Here is a 17602-nt window from a genome sequence, read left to right on the forward strand (position 1 = left end):
ATATACAAATAGCATATCAATTCAGAGAAATCCAGACAAAATCAGAAATCAGACAAAAATCGGGCAGCACAACGGCAGTATACGGAATTTACACAATTTTTCCTGAAAATCAAAATTCACCAAATTTGCACAGAATATAGATAACAACATTTCAGAACATTTATTCTACTACACAGACGATTTTCAATTACACAGAAAAATCTAGTCGACTAAAAACTCCGTCGAATCAAAAATACCCGGACAAAAATCTTCAAAATATAGTCAAAACGTGCACACCCGGCACGGCAACAATATACAAAAAGTTACGCGGTAAAAATTGAACCAATCAAAAGATACGGACGAAAATCGCTAACGGAAACAAAATCCGGACAGAAAATACCGCCAAACACGACGGTTCTGAAAATTGAGAAAGGCGGAATGTGCCTTACCTTGCGTACAGCAATATCTCGAACAGTCTCTTCGGACGAAAACGGCTCCGCGTCGTCCGAAAATCCACTTTTCCCCAAAAATCCGCAGCTTTCTCTCTCCTCAAAGAAAAATCAGATATTTATAAATTTTCTCTCTCTTCAAAATGAGCTGATTTCAGCTTTATAATACATAGATCGGCCCGGCCGATCGCCAGATCGTCCCAGGACGATCATACCAAATTGGATCGTCCTGGACGGTTCCCAGAACTAGTTTCAGGCCGATATTTTGAACAGTGCCAATCGACCTGGCCGAAGCCTCGATCGGCCTGGACAATGCTTACAAAAAAACACCTGAAGCAAATCTGGGCAAATTCTGGAACAGATTCTCAACTGATCGTCCCAGGATGATCCCAGATCGTCTTGGACGATCCTGGAGCAGATTTTTGATATTACAATCGTGGTCCCTGGTCTACTTAGTCAGAGGAGGTAGTCGACCCAACCTGATAGAAGGATCCTTATCGGCAGCCATGGGTTGCTTCGACCAAGGGGACCTTGTAGACCGGGGGTGAATGTTTGTCTAAGGGGATAAATTTGAATCCACCTTAGCTAACAGAGGGCTTTGTGCCCTATCGATCATTTCTTATTGATTCATATCTCAAGGATTTGATGTCAATAAGGAACGTATCGGCGCTGGCCATAACCGGTATTTCGTGGTGCCATTTGGCGGCAATACCACTCGGTTCAGAGGGCCCCGGGTCATAACCGTTTATCCTGCGGTGCCATTTGGCGGCAAACCGCCGGTCAGAGGACACGTACCACGTCCTTATCGGCAGGAGACGTTTTTGAGAATGGATCCTAGTGATATTTTCGATTAGGCATTTGGCTCTTTGTGAGCTTAAGTAATTTTTAACTTGTCCATCCTGACAAACTTTTGTGGAGGGTGGATGGATTTTGCTTTAAGCGTTTGATAGTTAGATTTCAAATTTTAAATATTTTTGGAATTTTTGGGATTTTGAGACTTTTTGGGTTTTTGAACTTTGTGTAGTTTTGGATTTTGATGGGCATTTGGATGTTTGAAGGACATTTGGAAATGTTTGTGAACCCCTCCGGTTGAGATAAACATTCAACACGGCCATCATCGGGGTGTTTGGGATTATTTCCATTTAAATCTTGAACATTGTCGACTCTGTCTGGCTGTCGACAGAGGATCGGGTTTCGTAGGCTTTATGCCTTTGAGAGTGAATTCTTTTGATCTTAGGCTTTGAAGACCAAATATGAATGTATTAAAACAAATATTCTGGTCGTCACGGCCACATATTTGCTTAATAGTTCAAACCCTGTCTACTCCTATTGATCTGTATAGAAGGATCGGGTTCGAATTTGAATTCCCTTGTTGACCCGCGCAGCATCTCTAGACGTCACGTGTGTACCAATAACACGCTCGTCGGGGCCCATGCGGGCTTTATATATCCCCTTATGTGTACCTATGTGCATACAAATTAAGGTGCATGTGCGGGGAATATCTTGGTTTTCGATGAGTCTTTCATAGTATTTCGTGAAAGCTCATATTTGTTGTAGCTTTTCTGCATCTTTCATATGAATAGCATGAACTTTCTGCAGGTACTTATGCATATCATCATTTGTTGCAAATCTTTCGTATCTACTTGTAGATAGTGTAGTATACATACAAAGAATTTCCTACAACAATCCACAGGAACTTGAATTTGTCGTAGTTATTCTGCATTTTCTTATGGACAATACTTTGGATGTGTAACAAATCTCCTACGGTGGCCCGTAGGGATTTGCATATTTGCCCTCCACCAAATAGTTGTCGATCATGAAGATATACATTGAGTGTATTAATAAGATATTTCATTATTTGCAAGGAAGTTTCGTTATTCGTGGGCGATAAGTTGAATGTGTTACGGTTCTTCTATCAACGTTTGTAGAGAACTCATCGCATCTATTATACATTCATCGCATGGTTTTTATATTTTCTTCATGAATATGTTAGGATGTTCATTACAACCATCCCTTTCCCTTCCTCAAGCACGATTGTTGTTGTACTTCCCACCATCTTCTTATCACTTGCAAACAAATTGAATATGCAAGTTTCTTTGTTTTCGAAGGCGATTCACAATATACCTAATGAATTCGACATTCACCATTTGTTTGATATTCCTTCCTCATCTAGCATGAAGGCTTTCAACACTTATGTGGGAAATCTCATGCTATTGGTTGTAGGCATGTCATTGCATTATTCACTTATCATTTGTTTGCAAATATGAATCATTCAAATACTTTAGTTTCATCATCCCTTATATGTAAGTCACCTTGCATATGAGCTAAATGGAATGTTCTTGTGCCTCCATTTGTGACTAGATCACACATCCTTATGATTGTTCATTGCTTGTAGGCATGTTATAGTTGTGAACTTTCTTGTCTCCACACATTGTTTGCAACATGTATGAAGAGGTCACATGCATCTTCCATTTGATCATAAGAAAGTTATATCCATTGAGAGCTTATATCATTAATTTTAATGATTGATACTTGTGATCTTTGAGATGATTATACACCCATTGAGTTGAAGTTTGAACTTGGATCCACAAGTCCTTATCACCAAGTTTATGTCCTTTGCAAATTTGTACAAGTTCAAGTTATGTCTACTTGATGTAGGAATCAAGTTCAAATTTGAGTCCAAATCTTGCTCCTTTGATGTTCAAATTGGTGTTCAAAATAAGTTCATTTGCACAAGATCCCTCTAGTCCATGCAAGTTCAAGTTGAGTTTTGCTTGAGTTCAAATCAAGTCTTACACAAGTTCTTGCTTGAGTTTGAGTTTATTTGGTTCAAGTTTTGATTTAATAAATTCATTGCATATTCAGGTTCAAGTCTGATGCCAAAGTCCTCTATTGTTCAAATGTGCCCAACTGATCCTTGTAGTTGTCCCAAACTACAATCTCGAGTACAAGTTCTTAGCATTCGTTCTTTTGAGTTCAATCAAATCCATTTGCAAGTTCTTTTTTTTTTAAGTCCTTGGATTTTCAATCCAAATTTCGACAGCCTCCCGGCGTCTCCCCCGTTTAGGGGAAAAATCAAGAGGCAACCTTCCCCTCGACGCTACATGAGCGCTTCAGGTAGGTGTCAAAAATGACACCGCGATCGCATTTGTATTTTTTTTTTTATCCCCGCCCGCTACGTGAGCGTTTAAGGGTTTTTTTTTTTTAGGTTTGTTTATTATAAGAAGAAAACATGTGTTAGAAATAAGCAAGATTTCCCCCCTCTTCACCACATGGGCGTTCGGGGGTACTGATATAAAAAAAAGTAATACAATAAATAAATAAATAAAATTTATCCCCTTTGCCGCAAGCGTCGCACCGGTTTCCCGCCCTACAACGCTACTTGAGCGCCTCGGGGGTTTGCCGGCTCGTTGCAAGCATTGAAGATGGATCCTTAAGTCGTCGCAAACATCGCACCGGTTTCCCGCCCTACAATGCTACATGAGCGCCTAGGGGGTTTGCCGGCCCGTCGCAAGCATCGACAAAAGAACCATTTATTTTAAAAAGAATTCATTATAATTAATTAAAATTAATGATAATTAATTATAATTTTAAAAATAATTAATTATAATTACAATTAATCATATTTAATTATAAGTGACCTGATGCAATAATTTGCCCACGGGTAGGAGCAGGAGGCCATGAGGTTGATCGGGGAGAGCAGAGGAGGAGATCAACGGGGCGTATGCAATGGAGGTCGGCTCGGGTAGAGCTTCCCTTCTCTCTCTCTCTCTCTTTCTCTCGGCTTGGGGTCGGCACGGGCAAAGGTGGAGATCGGAGAATATGGAGGTTCGGCCGGAGCTTGGAGGTAGGGTAAGTGTTTACTCTCTCTCTTTCGCTCTCCCTCTCTCTCTCTCTCTGTTTACTGGATCGAAAGAAGCAAGGGGTCGTGAGGGAGATCGTGAATGGGAAAGGAGATTCAGCGATCGGAGAGGAAGGATCGTGGAATGGAAGTGTGGAGCCGAAGGGAGAAGCAGCGAAAGGCTTCGTTTGGGTCGGTATTTAACGACGCGAATGGGGCAGCGATCGAGAGCCGATTTCACGGAGGAAGTGCGGAGAAGTGATCGTTCGCGGCGCCGATTCAGCGGGATTCGACGGGATACGAGGTATTTTTTGTCGTTATTTTTGTCTTCCTTCGGGTATTATACGAAGGTCAACAAGAGGTTAACAGAAATCAAGAGGCTAAAACAGATTTTAACAAATAATTTAAAATTAAAGATACGGGAGCCCTAAAATATTTTCATGTATGAAAATCATAAGATAAAAAAGGCAAATCTATCTACATAAAAATATGCATTTGATTGAAGGGGTCATTCAAATTCAATACACTCCAACAAAACTTTAGTAGATATTTTGAACAAAGCCTCTGATCAATCACAATTCGATACCTCAATTTTTTTATGTATGATGATCAACATATATTTCTATAGCTTAAGGGGAAGTGTAGAATTCTGTAATAAGTGGGAACCATGCCAGCCTCTCATCAACTCCAAATATTTCAACTATAGGATGATTGCCTACCTCAACTACTCATGTACTCCGAATATTTATGTTTTGTTTGCTTTAATTATTTATTTAATTATATGATAAGTAATTTTATTGTCAATTCATCAATTTAATATTTTGAGATGTATATTTCTTGTGCAAATTTTCTCACAAGATGCTATCCATGCTCCTCTAATCTACGTTTTTTATTTTTTTTCCTTCCCAAATCCCAATCATTCCACACAATAATTTTATGAATGTAGGCTTTAGCTGATGCTGAGAAAGATGCAGAAAAGGACAAAGATAACAGACCTAAGAAACATAAGGTAACATCCTATGTTTCGTTTGGGGCGGCTTTCTTACTGCTTCAAATTTTTAAATTTTTATACTAAAAAGCTACTTTAAGAAGCAGTAAGAAAGCCGTCCCAAACGAAGCCTTAATCTTTTTTTCCTTCCCAAATCCCAATCATTCCACACAATAATTTTATGAATGTAGGCTTTAGCTGATGCTGAGAAAGATGTAGAAAAGGACAAAGATAACAGACCTTCTAAGAAACATAAGGTAACATCCTATGTTTCGTTTGGGACGACTTTCTTACTGCTTCAAAATTTTAATTTTTTGTACAAAAAAGCTGCTTTAAGTAGCAGTAAGAAAGCCGTCCAAATGAAGCCTTAATCACTTTACGTAAGTACTTTTTATAGTTATCATCTTTTCTATCAACCAAACATAACATCAGTTCCATCGGGAGGAAGACGATAAGATGCGAACTACAGCCACAAATGCGGCTGCTCGAGCTGCCATTGGTGCAGATGATATGCTTTCTAAGTGGCAGCTGATGGCCGAGCAAGCTCGTCAGAAGCCTGAAAGCACTCCGGGTGTATCTTCCTGTAACCAACAAGGTAGTAGTAGTATAGATGAGAACCACTCCCTGCCCAACTTCAGAGAAAATCTGAGAAATCTAGAGGAAGATGGTAAGTAATATTCATTTCTTTCTATCAAAGAGAAAAGAAGAGATCAAAGTAGACTATAGAAGCTGAAAGTGTATCGTTTTTTTTATTTACAAGGTGGCATGAGCAGACATGGCCGAAGCATAGGAAACTTGTCTAATCCTAAAACTGATCGTACAATTTGTATTAAGGATGCCATTGCTGCTCTTGAGAGGGAACCTATGATGTCGAGATCAACTCTCCTGTATCGTCTCTATGAAAGAAGGTCTAGCAGTTATGGTGCAGGATGATCTGCTGTTAATGAGCTTCTCATTTAGCAGGTACACAATTTCAACTTTGATTGGTTAACTTCGGGGTAAATATTTCAACTTTCTTGATGAAATTTGTAAAGAATTTCGACATTTGGTTGAGGAACCATCAAGCATTTATTATGATTATTATTTGATTTGATATGTATATAAATTTTTTTATTGATTCGTTTGTAAATTGAATTGTCTTTCAGCAATAAAAATATAGCAAGTGCCTTTAACAGTCGTACGAGTGACAACGAACACTTGCCTGGAAAATCTAAGGTTTAGGTTTCATTTAGGATGATTTTTTTATTGTTTCCCAAAAGAAGCCGGACTGCTTTTTTACTGCTTCTTGAAGCAGCTTTCTAGTACAAAAATTTCAATTTTTATATTAAAAAGCTGCTTCAAGAAGCCATAAAAAAGCCGTCACAAACGAAACCTTAATCTAATAGCATATGTCATGCAACTCATCTACATTGTGGGTTGGGAGCTTATGCTACTAATCAAGAGGTTTTGAGTTTGAAGTTTGCATATTGTGAATTTAAATTTAATTTGTTCTAAAGTTCCTAAAAAAAAATATTGTTTCTCAAAAATACGTTCAGGAAGAAGCTTCTTCGATAAGAACTTTATATCATTAATAACGGGTTAAACTTAGGTCACCTTTTATCTATTAAATTCTGAACTCGCTTATATTGATAGTGTATACAATGAATTTAATTTTAAAATATTCATAATTTTACATAGTCGGTGAATTAAATGGGAGAAATATGATATATGAATAAGCTTGTATATCACTTGAAAATAATTGGAGGATTTTCTTTTTTCGTTAAATCCAATTATACCCTAACTTGATTTAATCACCATTAATAAGTTTTTGTATTTGAAATTAAAAGATTATCTCCCAATAAATTTTGAAATACTTAATAATATTCGCAATCACTCAACTTTGTTATTATTATGGAAACTTAAATGCAATTAACATTAAAGAAGGAATTAATATAATAAGTAACATCGCAGTCGCAGTCCAGTAAATTAGAAAATAGTGATTAAATAGTATACTAAAATATTATTAAAAACATTAAATTAATTCTAATGACTTACAAATAAATACTAGTATACCGTTAAACTAGTTACTATACCAACGAATATTATTCATATTATAATAGATTAAGAATTCATATATTCATATCAAAGTACTATCAATTTTGATCTTGTCATTATAATCCAACATTTTATCAACTAATAAAAGTAGAAATATCACAGCTTATCTTAAGTCAGGAGCTTTGACTATCAATAAAAAAATCTTGAGTTCGAAACATATCTATATGATCTGTGTATGAATTTATCGCAATGACTCAAATGTCCAAAAAAATCTTGATTTGAAGTTTGGATAGTAAATCGCTCTGCATCTCTCAGAACTTGGATAGTTTCTTCTTTAGTTTTTTAATATTTTACAGGGCCCAGTGACGATGCTTGAAGTCACAAAGACAATAAAAATTTCACATTTAAAAAAAATTAATAAGGATAATTCAAAGCCAAGAAAATATTGTAATTGTTAGATTATATTCTTGTTATTAGTATCTCTGAGCCATTTTGTGGCAACCCATTTCTCTCCTTTGATCACTGGACAACTTCCATGAAGAGATGTCTGCAGACAAACGAAAAGGTTCTGTAATTAAAATGCAATCATATACATTTAGGTATCGTTCTATAAGCTATGGAGTTGAAAAATAGTTGAAAGAGGTAAAGCTAGATCTTAAAGCAATGGAAAATGGCGCTATATAATACACAAAAGCACATAAGGCTTTATATAAGCTTAATCAATCAAGGAAAAAACTCCTGCTTACATGGCTTCAGGTATTGGTACTTTTTGGTGGGTTCAGGACACTGGTCAATCTTGTACTTACATAATGAATATGGCAAATGATTTCAATGATTTCTGATAACATCTCAGTCTGCCCCTCAGCTACTTGATTTATTATTCTGTGCAGAGTGCGGAGTGTGGAGGGCGTTCGAAGACCAATAAAAATGCGTCTCGTCCCCCTATTGCTGGGTACCCTGTGCTTAACCGGACGGTTCTCCTGTCCGGTGTCCATATAGAATAATAGCTCCAGCTACTTCGCCTCTTCATTACTTGAACCAGACTACCGCCTTAGTTACCTCCGTTAGCTACCTTCAAGCTCTATCCTTCAAGCAACAGCCAAACCATCAATTAAGTCCGTCAGCTCTGCCTCTCCTCCGGCCTTCAACGGACTGCGAGCTTCAATCCTCTCCACCACACAACCGCACAAAGCCCGCCACCTCTTTGACCTCCTATTTCCTAGACCACCTGAGCCCACTAGCCGGCTTAGCCACCTCAAGCCTCCAACAGCCCGTTTTAAGTCCATTTCAATCACTCTCTCCACTCTTTCTCTAACTCCCTCTCTCAATCTCTCTAATTATTGTATCTCCAAAACCAGCGCTTTCTCTCTAAACAAAGAGATCTCACCATTATATATATATATATATATATATATATAATCACAAAATCATAAAGCTGAAAAAAAAGCGTGTTTCATTACCTTGCAAGTTCTTTGCCGTCATTGTATCGTTGCTCACCTCATGTACAAAGACAAACTCACGAACAGAATCTCCAAAATTCCAATTGGTACATAAGTATGGCGGAAAAATTTTAAGTACATGTGTGCATCTTTCTTGACGCAACAGGTAAGACACTGTACATATCAAAACCATGTATGTTTTTTCTTGGCATGATAAGATACAAATCCCTAATTACAATGATCTTATGACACCGACCATGCATGCCTTTTTTAGTGTGGTGAGCAAACTTAATGCTCCGAATGCCGCCACCTATGAGAGTGAGACACTGGAATGCTACCAAAATTCTAACAAAATAAACCTGAATAGAACAATCTAGGGGGATCTTAAACAAGAATTTAAACCTAAAAAATGAATTAAATTAAAATTAAAAAGCATAAGTTCAAAAAATGAGGAAAAAAAAACCTTCAAGATTTAAAGAGGGGTGTCAAAACAGGTTGGCAGGTCATGTTTGGGTATCTGAAATTGACTCGACCCAAATTCAGTCAACCTGAATCAACCAGTTTAATTAGTGAGTAAAAAATACCAACCCAAGCATGATCCACTAGCAACTAAAACTCAACCTGTTAACTCGTTTTGATTAAAAAAAAAAATATAACTTATTAACCATAAAGTTTAAGATATTTTATAAAAAAATAAAAAAAATTATACCCCAAGTAAAAAGATATTGAACTGGTCATTTTTAGTCAAAAGTAGGTTCGCAGGTCAACCTGAACTTAACCTATCTCAAATTTAATCAGCTTTCTAAAAATTTTACCCCGAACATCTATTTGCAATCTCTTGAATGTGGAGAGGTTGGGGAGTAAATTTTCAGAGCCCACACCATTGCATGATATGATTAGTATGAATATAATAATTGTCATTTATATTTTCATTTGTTCACCAAAGTGGCATAAATGTAACCCCACAAATATCAATGCAGTATTATTTTGTTAACAAAATTAACTTATTTATCAACCAACAATAATAACAACAACATCAAGCCTTTATCCCACTATACGGGGTCAGCTAAATTAATCATTTTTCTCAATTGTGTCCTATTAAGAATCAAATTCTCATTTAAATATAATAAAGATAAGGTCATTTCTAAAACTTTCTAACCAAATCTTTTTAGGTCTACCTCTACCTCTCTTGACATAAGTCGAATCTAATACATCTACTTTCTCAACCGGGTCATCGGAAGGCCGCCGTTTTATGTGCCCAAACAATCTAAAGCGACTCTCTAATCTTATCTTCCACTGGAGCTACTCCAACCTTTTTCACATATATGATCATTTCGTATCCTGTCTCTAAGAGTAAAGTCACTCATCCACCTGTGCATCCTCATCTCTACAACACTTAACTTAATATTATGCTTCTCTTTTAATGGCCAACGTTCTGAAACATAAAGCATTGCATGTCTCACCACCATCTTATAGAATTTTTCCTTAAATTTGAGGGGGGGGCTTTTTTATCACACAACAAGCCTGATGCATTCCTCCACTTCAACCATCCAACTTGAATTCTACTAATAATATCCTCATGATAGTTTATCAACCAATATGAATAAATGATTTCAGGGCAATACCATGCATGTGACTATGGAATAAAACAGCTCAAACGATAAGGTATGAACCTGAGAGATAACAGCTTGGTGTTCCCATCAACATTAAATCGAAAGCATGTCATTATATTCTGTCATATGTTCTAACTAACACAGATTCACCTTCAGTGTACTAATATTCTGGTAAATAATTGGTCTTTAATAACTACAGCATTATCCTAAATAATTCTCCATTGCATTCACAAACATTAAATGAAGATATCAGTATAACACCAAAAACAACAACAACATCAAGCATTTATCCCACTACACAGGGTCAGCTACATTAATTCTTTTTCTCCATTGTCTTGTTAAGAGTTAAATTCTCATTTAAATCTAATAGAAAAAAATCATTTCTAATATTTTCTAATCAAGTCTTTTTAGGTCTACCTCTACCTTTCTTAACATAAGCCAAATTTAATACATCTAATCTCCTAACTGGGTCATCGAAAGGCCACCGTTTTATGTGACCAAACCATCTAAGGCGACTCTCTCTAATATTATCTTCCCCTGAAGCTACTCGAACATTTTCACGTATATGCTCTTTTCGTGTCTTTTCTCTAAGAGTAAATTCACTCGTCCATCTGAGCATTCTCATCTCTACAACACTTAGCTTAATATTATCATTCTCTTTTAATGGACAACATTCTGCACCATAAAGCATTACAGGCCTCACCATCATCTTATAGAATTTTCCCTTTAAGATTAAGGGGTAGTATAACACCCAAAAAAAACAAAAAAAAAAAAACTAAATTTTTATGTCAATTATTTGTGGTAAATTTGATCTGAAGGAATTGAAGGGAAAGTAAATGCATTTTACTTCATAATTTTAAATTGGATACATAGTTTTCATGTAATTAATAAGTAATTGAAATTACCTAGAAAATTTAACAAATGCATTATTCTATTAACAATTCCGTACCCAACCCATTGAAAACTGGAAAAAAATAATAAGTCATCATTGTGACTAATGTTCACATTCAATTTTTTTCTTATTATCATTTTCATTTCCTCTCTTTTAATTCCTTAAAACCAAACAATTTTTTTTCTTGTTACCATTTTCATTTACTCTTTCAATTCCTTCAAACCAAAAAGCCTACATGCTCGACTTCCTGCTTTGCTAAATGTATCAATTTTTTTCTGCGGAACAAGTAACTTAAATCGAATATCTAGTTATTTATGATGATAAAACTACTGGAATAGCACAATGCCGAACCTCAAACATTTTCGTGTAATTCAACTGTGTCAACATTCTGAAACACTTCCACATTAACACAAGGAAAGCATAAAAGCTTCACTAGAAATGGAGAGTTCTTTTTGTTAAAGATTGGTGGCATGTCAATGGAGCCAATGTCCTAGAAATGGTGAGTTCTTTTTGCTAAGATTGGTGGCAAGTCAATGGAGCCAATGTCCTATTGTGTCTAATTCAGATAGAGATCAAGTGTAAAAGCTAATAAAAGATACAAGTAATAAAAAACAAATTCAAGCTCACTCAACCATACAGGCTATAACATTCCTTTGGTTTCTCTTAAACTTTGAAAAGGTCTGAAAACAATTGAAGTGAGCACAAGAAATACATTCTCCTACAAAGTGATCGCTATGTAAATATGCATTCACTTCAAAGCATACTAAAGCCAGAGGCATGAGGATTTTGCCAATGTTAATACTTCATTAAGGTCCATTAAAAGCAAAAAAAAAAATGAGATATGTGCTTACCGGGTCAATTGTACCATTTGTTAACAATGAATAAAATAGAAGACCATCTCCTTGCTGTGGTTTGACTCTTAAACCAATGCATTTCTGGTAATCATAATTAGTATCCATATTTGATCCATTCTGTGAAAAATAATGGATTCCTTATATGAAACATACATGAAATTAGAATGGGAAAAATAATATCAGCTTCTATATGCTTACCTCAAAAGGAAACATGGTTTCTCCACCCTCCTCTACATCCGATAGATACAACAAGAATGAAGCTACCTGAAAATGCATACACGCTCTGCTCTTAAGAAAACAAAGAAATATCATATTTCAAAACAAAAGAGAGAAGGAAAACTGAAACAGCTGGATGGCTGAACCAATCAAATAGGTTCTATCTGATTAAAAAATTGGATTTGCAAAAGAATCAATATCAACCATAAAAACTGACGTTCAGGCTGCTCAACTCGTAAAACCGTGAGCAGTTGAGCATACTTGACTAGAAATTGCAATAGAACAAGGGTGTTGAAATGTAATATTTTCTGGATTTAATTCATGCAAATGCAAATGAATTATATTTCATGATATATATATATATGTAGATATGTATATTATCACTTATTTTCCATAACTATTAGAAATATTACATCATTTAAATAAATTTAATTTATTTTAATAATAACTACATTGGGATTGTGACTTTGGGCGTTCAAGTCATTAATAAGAACACACGTCTTAGATATTTCGGCTCTATTGTCCAGAGTGATGGTGAAATAAATGGGGATATTAGTAGTAGAATTCAAGTTGGATGGTTGAAGTAGAGGAATGCATTGGGCCTATTATGTGATAGAAAAGTACCCCTCAAGCTTAAGGGAAAATTTTATGAGATTATGGTGAGACATATAATGCTTTATGGCACAAAATGTTGCCCATTAAAAGAGAAGCATACATTTAAGTGTTGCAAAGATGAGGATGCTCATGTGGATGAGTGGTTTACTCTTAGAGATAAAATGCGAAACGAGTGTATATGTGAAAAGATTGGAGTAGCTCAAATGGCAGATAAGATTAGAGAGAGTCACCTTAGATGATTTGGTCACGTAAAACGTCGGCTTTCTAATGACCCGATTAGGAGAGTAGATGTATTAGATTTAGCCTATGTTAAGAGAGGTAAAGGTAGACCTAAAAAGACTTGGTTAAAAAAAATAGAAATAACCTTTTTATAACTAAATTTAAATGAGAATTTGATTCTTAACAGGATATAATGGAGAAAAAGAATTCATGTAGCCGATCCCACATAGTGGGATAAAGGTAGCATATTGTTGTTGTTAATGTTCATATATGGTTCATATACTAATTTAAAATTAATTTAAAATATTTTTTCATAAATTAAGTTCAATTTAATTTAATTAACAATAAATTAATCTAACAAATATAATTATTCATAAAATAATTTAAATTTAATATACTACCTAAGTTTCATTCGACCTAAATTAAGAGTTAACTTCAACAACAACAACAACAACAACATCAAGCCTTTATCCCACTACATTTAGAGTAACATAAACTTTTAATGTATTAAAAAATATATAACATTTATTATAGCATTAATATATTATTACCTATACAACAGTTTAATTTTAACACCAGTTCACCCAAAAAAACTTATAACAAGGGTAAAGTTTTCAAAAAATCAATTAAATAGCTATTTTGATTTTTCTTTTTTTTATCAAAAGTTGTTGCTCTATAAAACAACTTTACTAAGGCTACACAACATTTTCTGCTTCATCATTTTTTCTTCTTCTCCACGGCGGCGTAGGAGTACAAAATGATTTTCTTGTTTTTGAAAATAGACAATCTTCTTCTCCTTAGCGGGCAAGCCCAGTACTTCTCTAGTAATGACAAACCAAGCCCTGGACTCCATTTCATCACGAGTCGAGCTCTCAAGCCTGAGAGAAAATGGATGAGTAAGCTCGAGCTCATTCTTCGGGCTCGACTCGAGCTCGAGTTTGAGCTGCTCTTTTGAGTGACGAGTCAAGCTTTTTCAAGCTCGAACTCGAGCTCTTTTAATATTCGAGCTTGAGTTTGAGCTCGTGGCTCAAGAAGCTTGACTCGCGAGCACATTAACGAGTTAAACTAAAGTCGGGTCGGCTCGTTTACACCCTTATTGAATATAGGTTATGACGTGATACTAATATTTCTCAAAATCATGTTGGATTCATGTCAGGTAGGTCTACTATGGAAGCTATACATTTATTGAGAGGTTTGATGGAGAAGTATAGAGAGAATAAGGAGTATCTACATATGATATTTATTAATTTAGAGAAAGCATAAGATAAAGTTCAAAAAGATGTGATGGGAGTGTTCTACAAAAGAAAGGGGTTAATTATGCTTATATTCAAGTCATTAAGGATATGTATGCAGGAGTTGTTCCTTGTGTTCAAACACAAGCTAGTTTGTCAAAGTATTTTTCTATTTAAGTTGGATTGCATCAATGATCAACTTTAATCACAAATCTCTTTTGCTTTAGTCATGGATGTTTTTACTAGACATTTACAAGCGGATGTACCTTGGTGTATGCTTTTTGCTAATGATATTCTTCTTATTGATAAGACTAGAGTTTAGGTAAACTTAAATTATGAAGGTCAACTTTAGAGTCTAAAGGTTTTCATTTGAGTAGATCTAAAACCGAATACATGGAGTGCAATTTTAGTAGTAATAGATCTAGGGTGCGTTTGGGACGGCGGCACAGTTGCTTTACTTTATAAAAAGTTATTAAATTGCTGTTTGGGGGATTGCGGCAGAACGACGTCAGAAAAAGTTTCGCGGCACATACCTGCTTCTCGCGACCTTTCCCATGTCCCGCGGTCCGCCTGCTTTCCGCAGAAAATTGACTTAAATCTCCGCCGCGACCTTCCAAATGTTCGCGGCCACCATGTCCGCCTGCGAGATCAAAGCTCTCCCTCGGTTTCTTGGTCGTTGTATCCCCCTTTCTTGGCGTCCTTCGCTGGTAGATGAAGCGGAATCAAATCGTCGGGCAAAAGCACAACACCGGAACGTGAGCACTCACCGAATCATCATCGGCATGGGAAGGACTGACGGAGACGAAGAGCTGCGACAGAGAGGAGATGCGCATCAGCGATAGAGCCAACATAATTTTGGATTTTTCGGGCTCTATGTGAATATTAATTTTTGCAGTCTTGGTTAGGGACGGCTTCACAACCTTATCCCATGTCCTCGCCGTCTCTGCAATCTTCCGCCTCTTCTCTACACGTTATTTTTATTCAACAGTGTGTATGAAAAAGTAAAAAAAAATGAATAGTGTTTCTTCATGATTCGAGCAAAATATTGATAATATTCAGCGCAGCCATGTTCCCCGGTGGCAGAGCGGTTATGCTTCGGCGGGTTTCGTCGCAGATTGACCCCTTCTATTCGAGATCAAACAAACCTTTCACAATCTTCAACAAACATGCACAGAAGCTCTCTTCTGCACCTCCTCAATGTCGACGGAGGCCGTCGGCGCAAGATCGGGCTCTCCAATAAAAGTATCTCTCACCAATTCGGCCGGAAGAGGAGTCTTTACCACCAGAAGCATTGGCTCCGGCGAGCTCATACACACTGCGAAGCCTCTCGTAACCCACCCTTCTCTTGCCCTCTCCGATCAAGTATATTTACTGCTACTCAATGATTTTCTTTTTCTTTTTGATTTATTCGGTTTATGCCCTTTTTGTATCTCTCTAGGTTTACTTTTTTTATGAAATTGGTAGATTTGCGTACCGACCTAGATGTTGATGTGTTGAGCTGCTCGGTGGATGTAATGGTTCTTCGTGATCTAACATTGAATCGATCAGTTGTTCTATTAGCATCTTAATTTTTTTGAAAAAAATTGACATTTACATCATTTTTTTCATCTCAATATGTAAGGGTATAAAGGTAATTTATTCTCATACAGCTGCAGCACAGCAACTTAACAGTTATACTTCCCAAACAAAATATACTGCTTTATGTACAGCAATTTCTGAAAGTAACTTTCTATACAATAACTTTGCAACCTACTTTACCGACAGCTGCAGTCGTCCCAAACGCACCCCTAATTGGAGGATTTTGACTTTGGGCGATCAAGTCATTAATAAGAGGACATTTTAGATATCATGAGTGTTCAAAGTGATGTTAAAAGTACTAACAATTTACAAATTCCTGCATTAATATATCTCTATTGGTTAGGAACAATTCTGGTTCAATGCTTTTGAAACAGAGTTCTAGTTGTCTCGAACTTTCTTGGCAGCGGGAAGGAAGAATAAAATAAGGCTGCACTCATTTTAGCTTCTCTCTCACAATAATATCTACCAGTTAAGTAACAATTCGAGGATTCAAATTCAAAAAAGAATGAGTAAACGGAAAATAACTAGGATCTTTAAACAAGAAAGCATCAAATCGAGAAATTAATTATAATTAAGGAAATAAAGTGGCAGCTCATTACTCTTTGGCTCTTCTGCGGACCATATTCAGATGGATCAAACGAATCGTAGTGAGAAGCATACTTCTGTCCAATCTCATATCGAAGAATATTGAAGGCCTGCAACATTGGTATAGCCCTGAATATTACTTAGAAAGTTTCAGAATCTACATGAAACGTTGAGAATCCACTAATTGAAAACACATACACAACAAAAAAGGAACACCCAGAGGATCAAAAGTCAAAGATATCAGTCTCTTAAAATATTATTAGATAAAATGGTCATTAAAAAGGATCTGACGAATGAAATAGAAAAAAAAAGATGAAATTGCAGTATTCACATTATGTCCTCATCATAAAAAATTGGTCATAATTAAGATTTAAATGAAATAAAACATTATGTTGCATCAAAGCAGTAATGATTGGGATAACATGTGGGGAAAAGTTATACATTGGGTATAATCCAAGTAAAACAATTATTACTTCAAGCAAAAGCCAATCCTACCGCTGGTAGTCCAAATGACTAGGCTTATCGAGAAGAAATATGGTCAGTAAATTACATCACAGAGCAAAACGCATGATTTATAGATTGTACAATTGAGTTTAGAGCAATCTGATTATTGAAAATTGAATAATGTTTTTCAAACAGATGAATTTACTTATCTTACAATTTGGTCGGACGAAGTTGCAAATCTAAAAGTTTAACCAGACCAAAAATCTTTCAACAATGACCACCTAGCTTCCAATACTATCCCTTGGCCTGACTCTCACCCGCTTCATTTCCTCACTTCCCAGATGGTTGTGAAATGGCGGATGGAAATGGAGAAGTGATAAAAGAGCAAAGTCGATCATAACAACGATCAGGCTTTCAGGAATGAAAACCTTGGATTCTTCCTCCAACTCACCCATGTTGTCTAGGATTTCAATTTAAGATAAAATTTTCCCAACAAATTCTCCCCGAATAAATAGCTCCCAAAATCAATAGATCGTAGCTTCTTTGACACCCCCATCTGTTGACCTATGTACAAAGAACAAAAAAGGGAAGAAAGAAGAAATCCAACGTATACACCTCATACCT

At 36.1% G+C, this 17602-nt stretch overlaps 2 protein-coding genes across 2 annotated transcripts in view; one reads left to right on the forward strand and one right to left on the reverse strand.

The window, feature by feature from the left end:
• Positions 1–6429, forward strand: part of LOC110095516 (transcription initiation factor TFIID subunit 4b) — a 35763-nt gene extending 29334 nt beyond the window's left edge. Inside the window, exons 11-14 of the mRNA XM_028696732.1 lie at positions 5216–5278; positions 5449–5514; positions 5690–5924; positions 6018–6429. Coding sequence (XP_028552565.1) covers positions 5216–5278; positions 5449–5514; positions 5690–5924; positions 6018–6190 — 537 coding nt within the window. The 3' untranslated portion in view covers positions 6191–6429. The remainder of the gene's footprint in view (positions 1–5215; positions 5279–5448; positions 5515–5689; positions 5925–6017) is intronic.
• Positions 6430–7541: 1112 nt separating this feature from the next.
• The window catches only part of LOC110095533 (probable prolyl 4-hydroxylase 9), a 33219-nt gene continuing 23158 nt past the window's right edge, over positions 7542–17602 (reverse strand). The window contains exons 5-7 of the mRNA XM_020821119.2: positions 12288–12353; positions 12087–12206; positions 7542–7838 (exon numbers count right to left, since the gene is read on the reverse strand). Of these exons, the coding sequence (XP_020676778.1) occupies positions 7746–7838; positions 12087–12206; positions 12288–12353 (279 nt within the window). The 3' untranslated portion in view covers positions 7542–7745. The remainder of the gene's footprint in view (positions 7839–12086; positions 12207–12287; positions 12354–17602) is intronic.

The sequence above is a fragment of the Dendrobium catenatum genome, unplaced genomic scaffold (genome assembly GCF_001605985.2).
Source record: "Dendrobium catenatum unplaced genomic scaffold, ASM160598v2 fragScaff_scaffold_827, whole genome shotgun sequence".
NCBI classification, from domain to species: Eukaryota; Viridiplantae; Streptophyta; class Magnoliopsida; order Asparagales; family Orchidaceae; genus Dendrobium; species Dendrobium catenatum.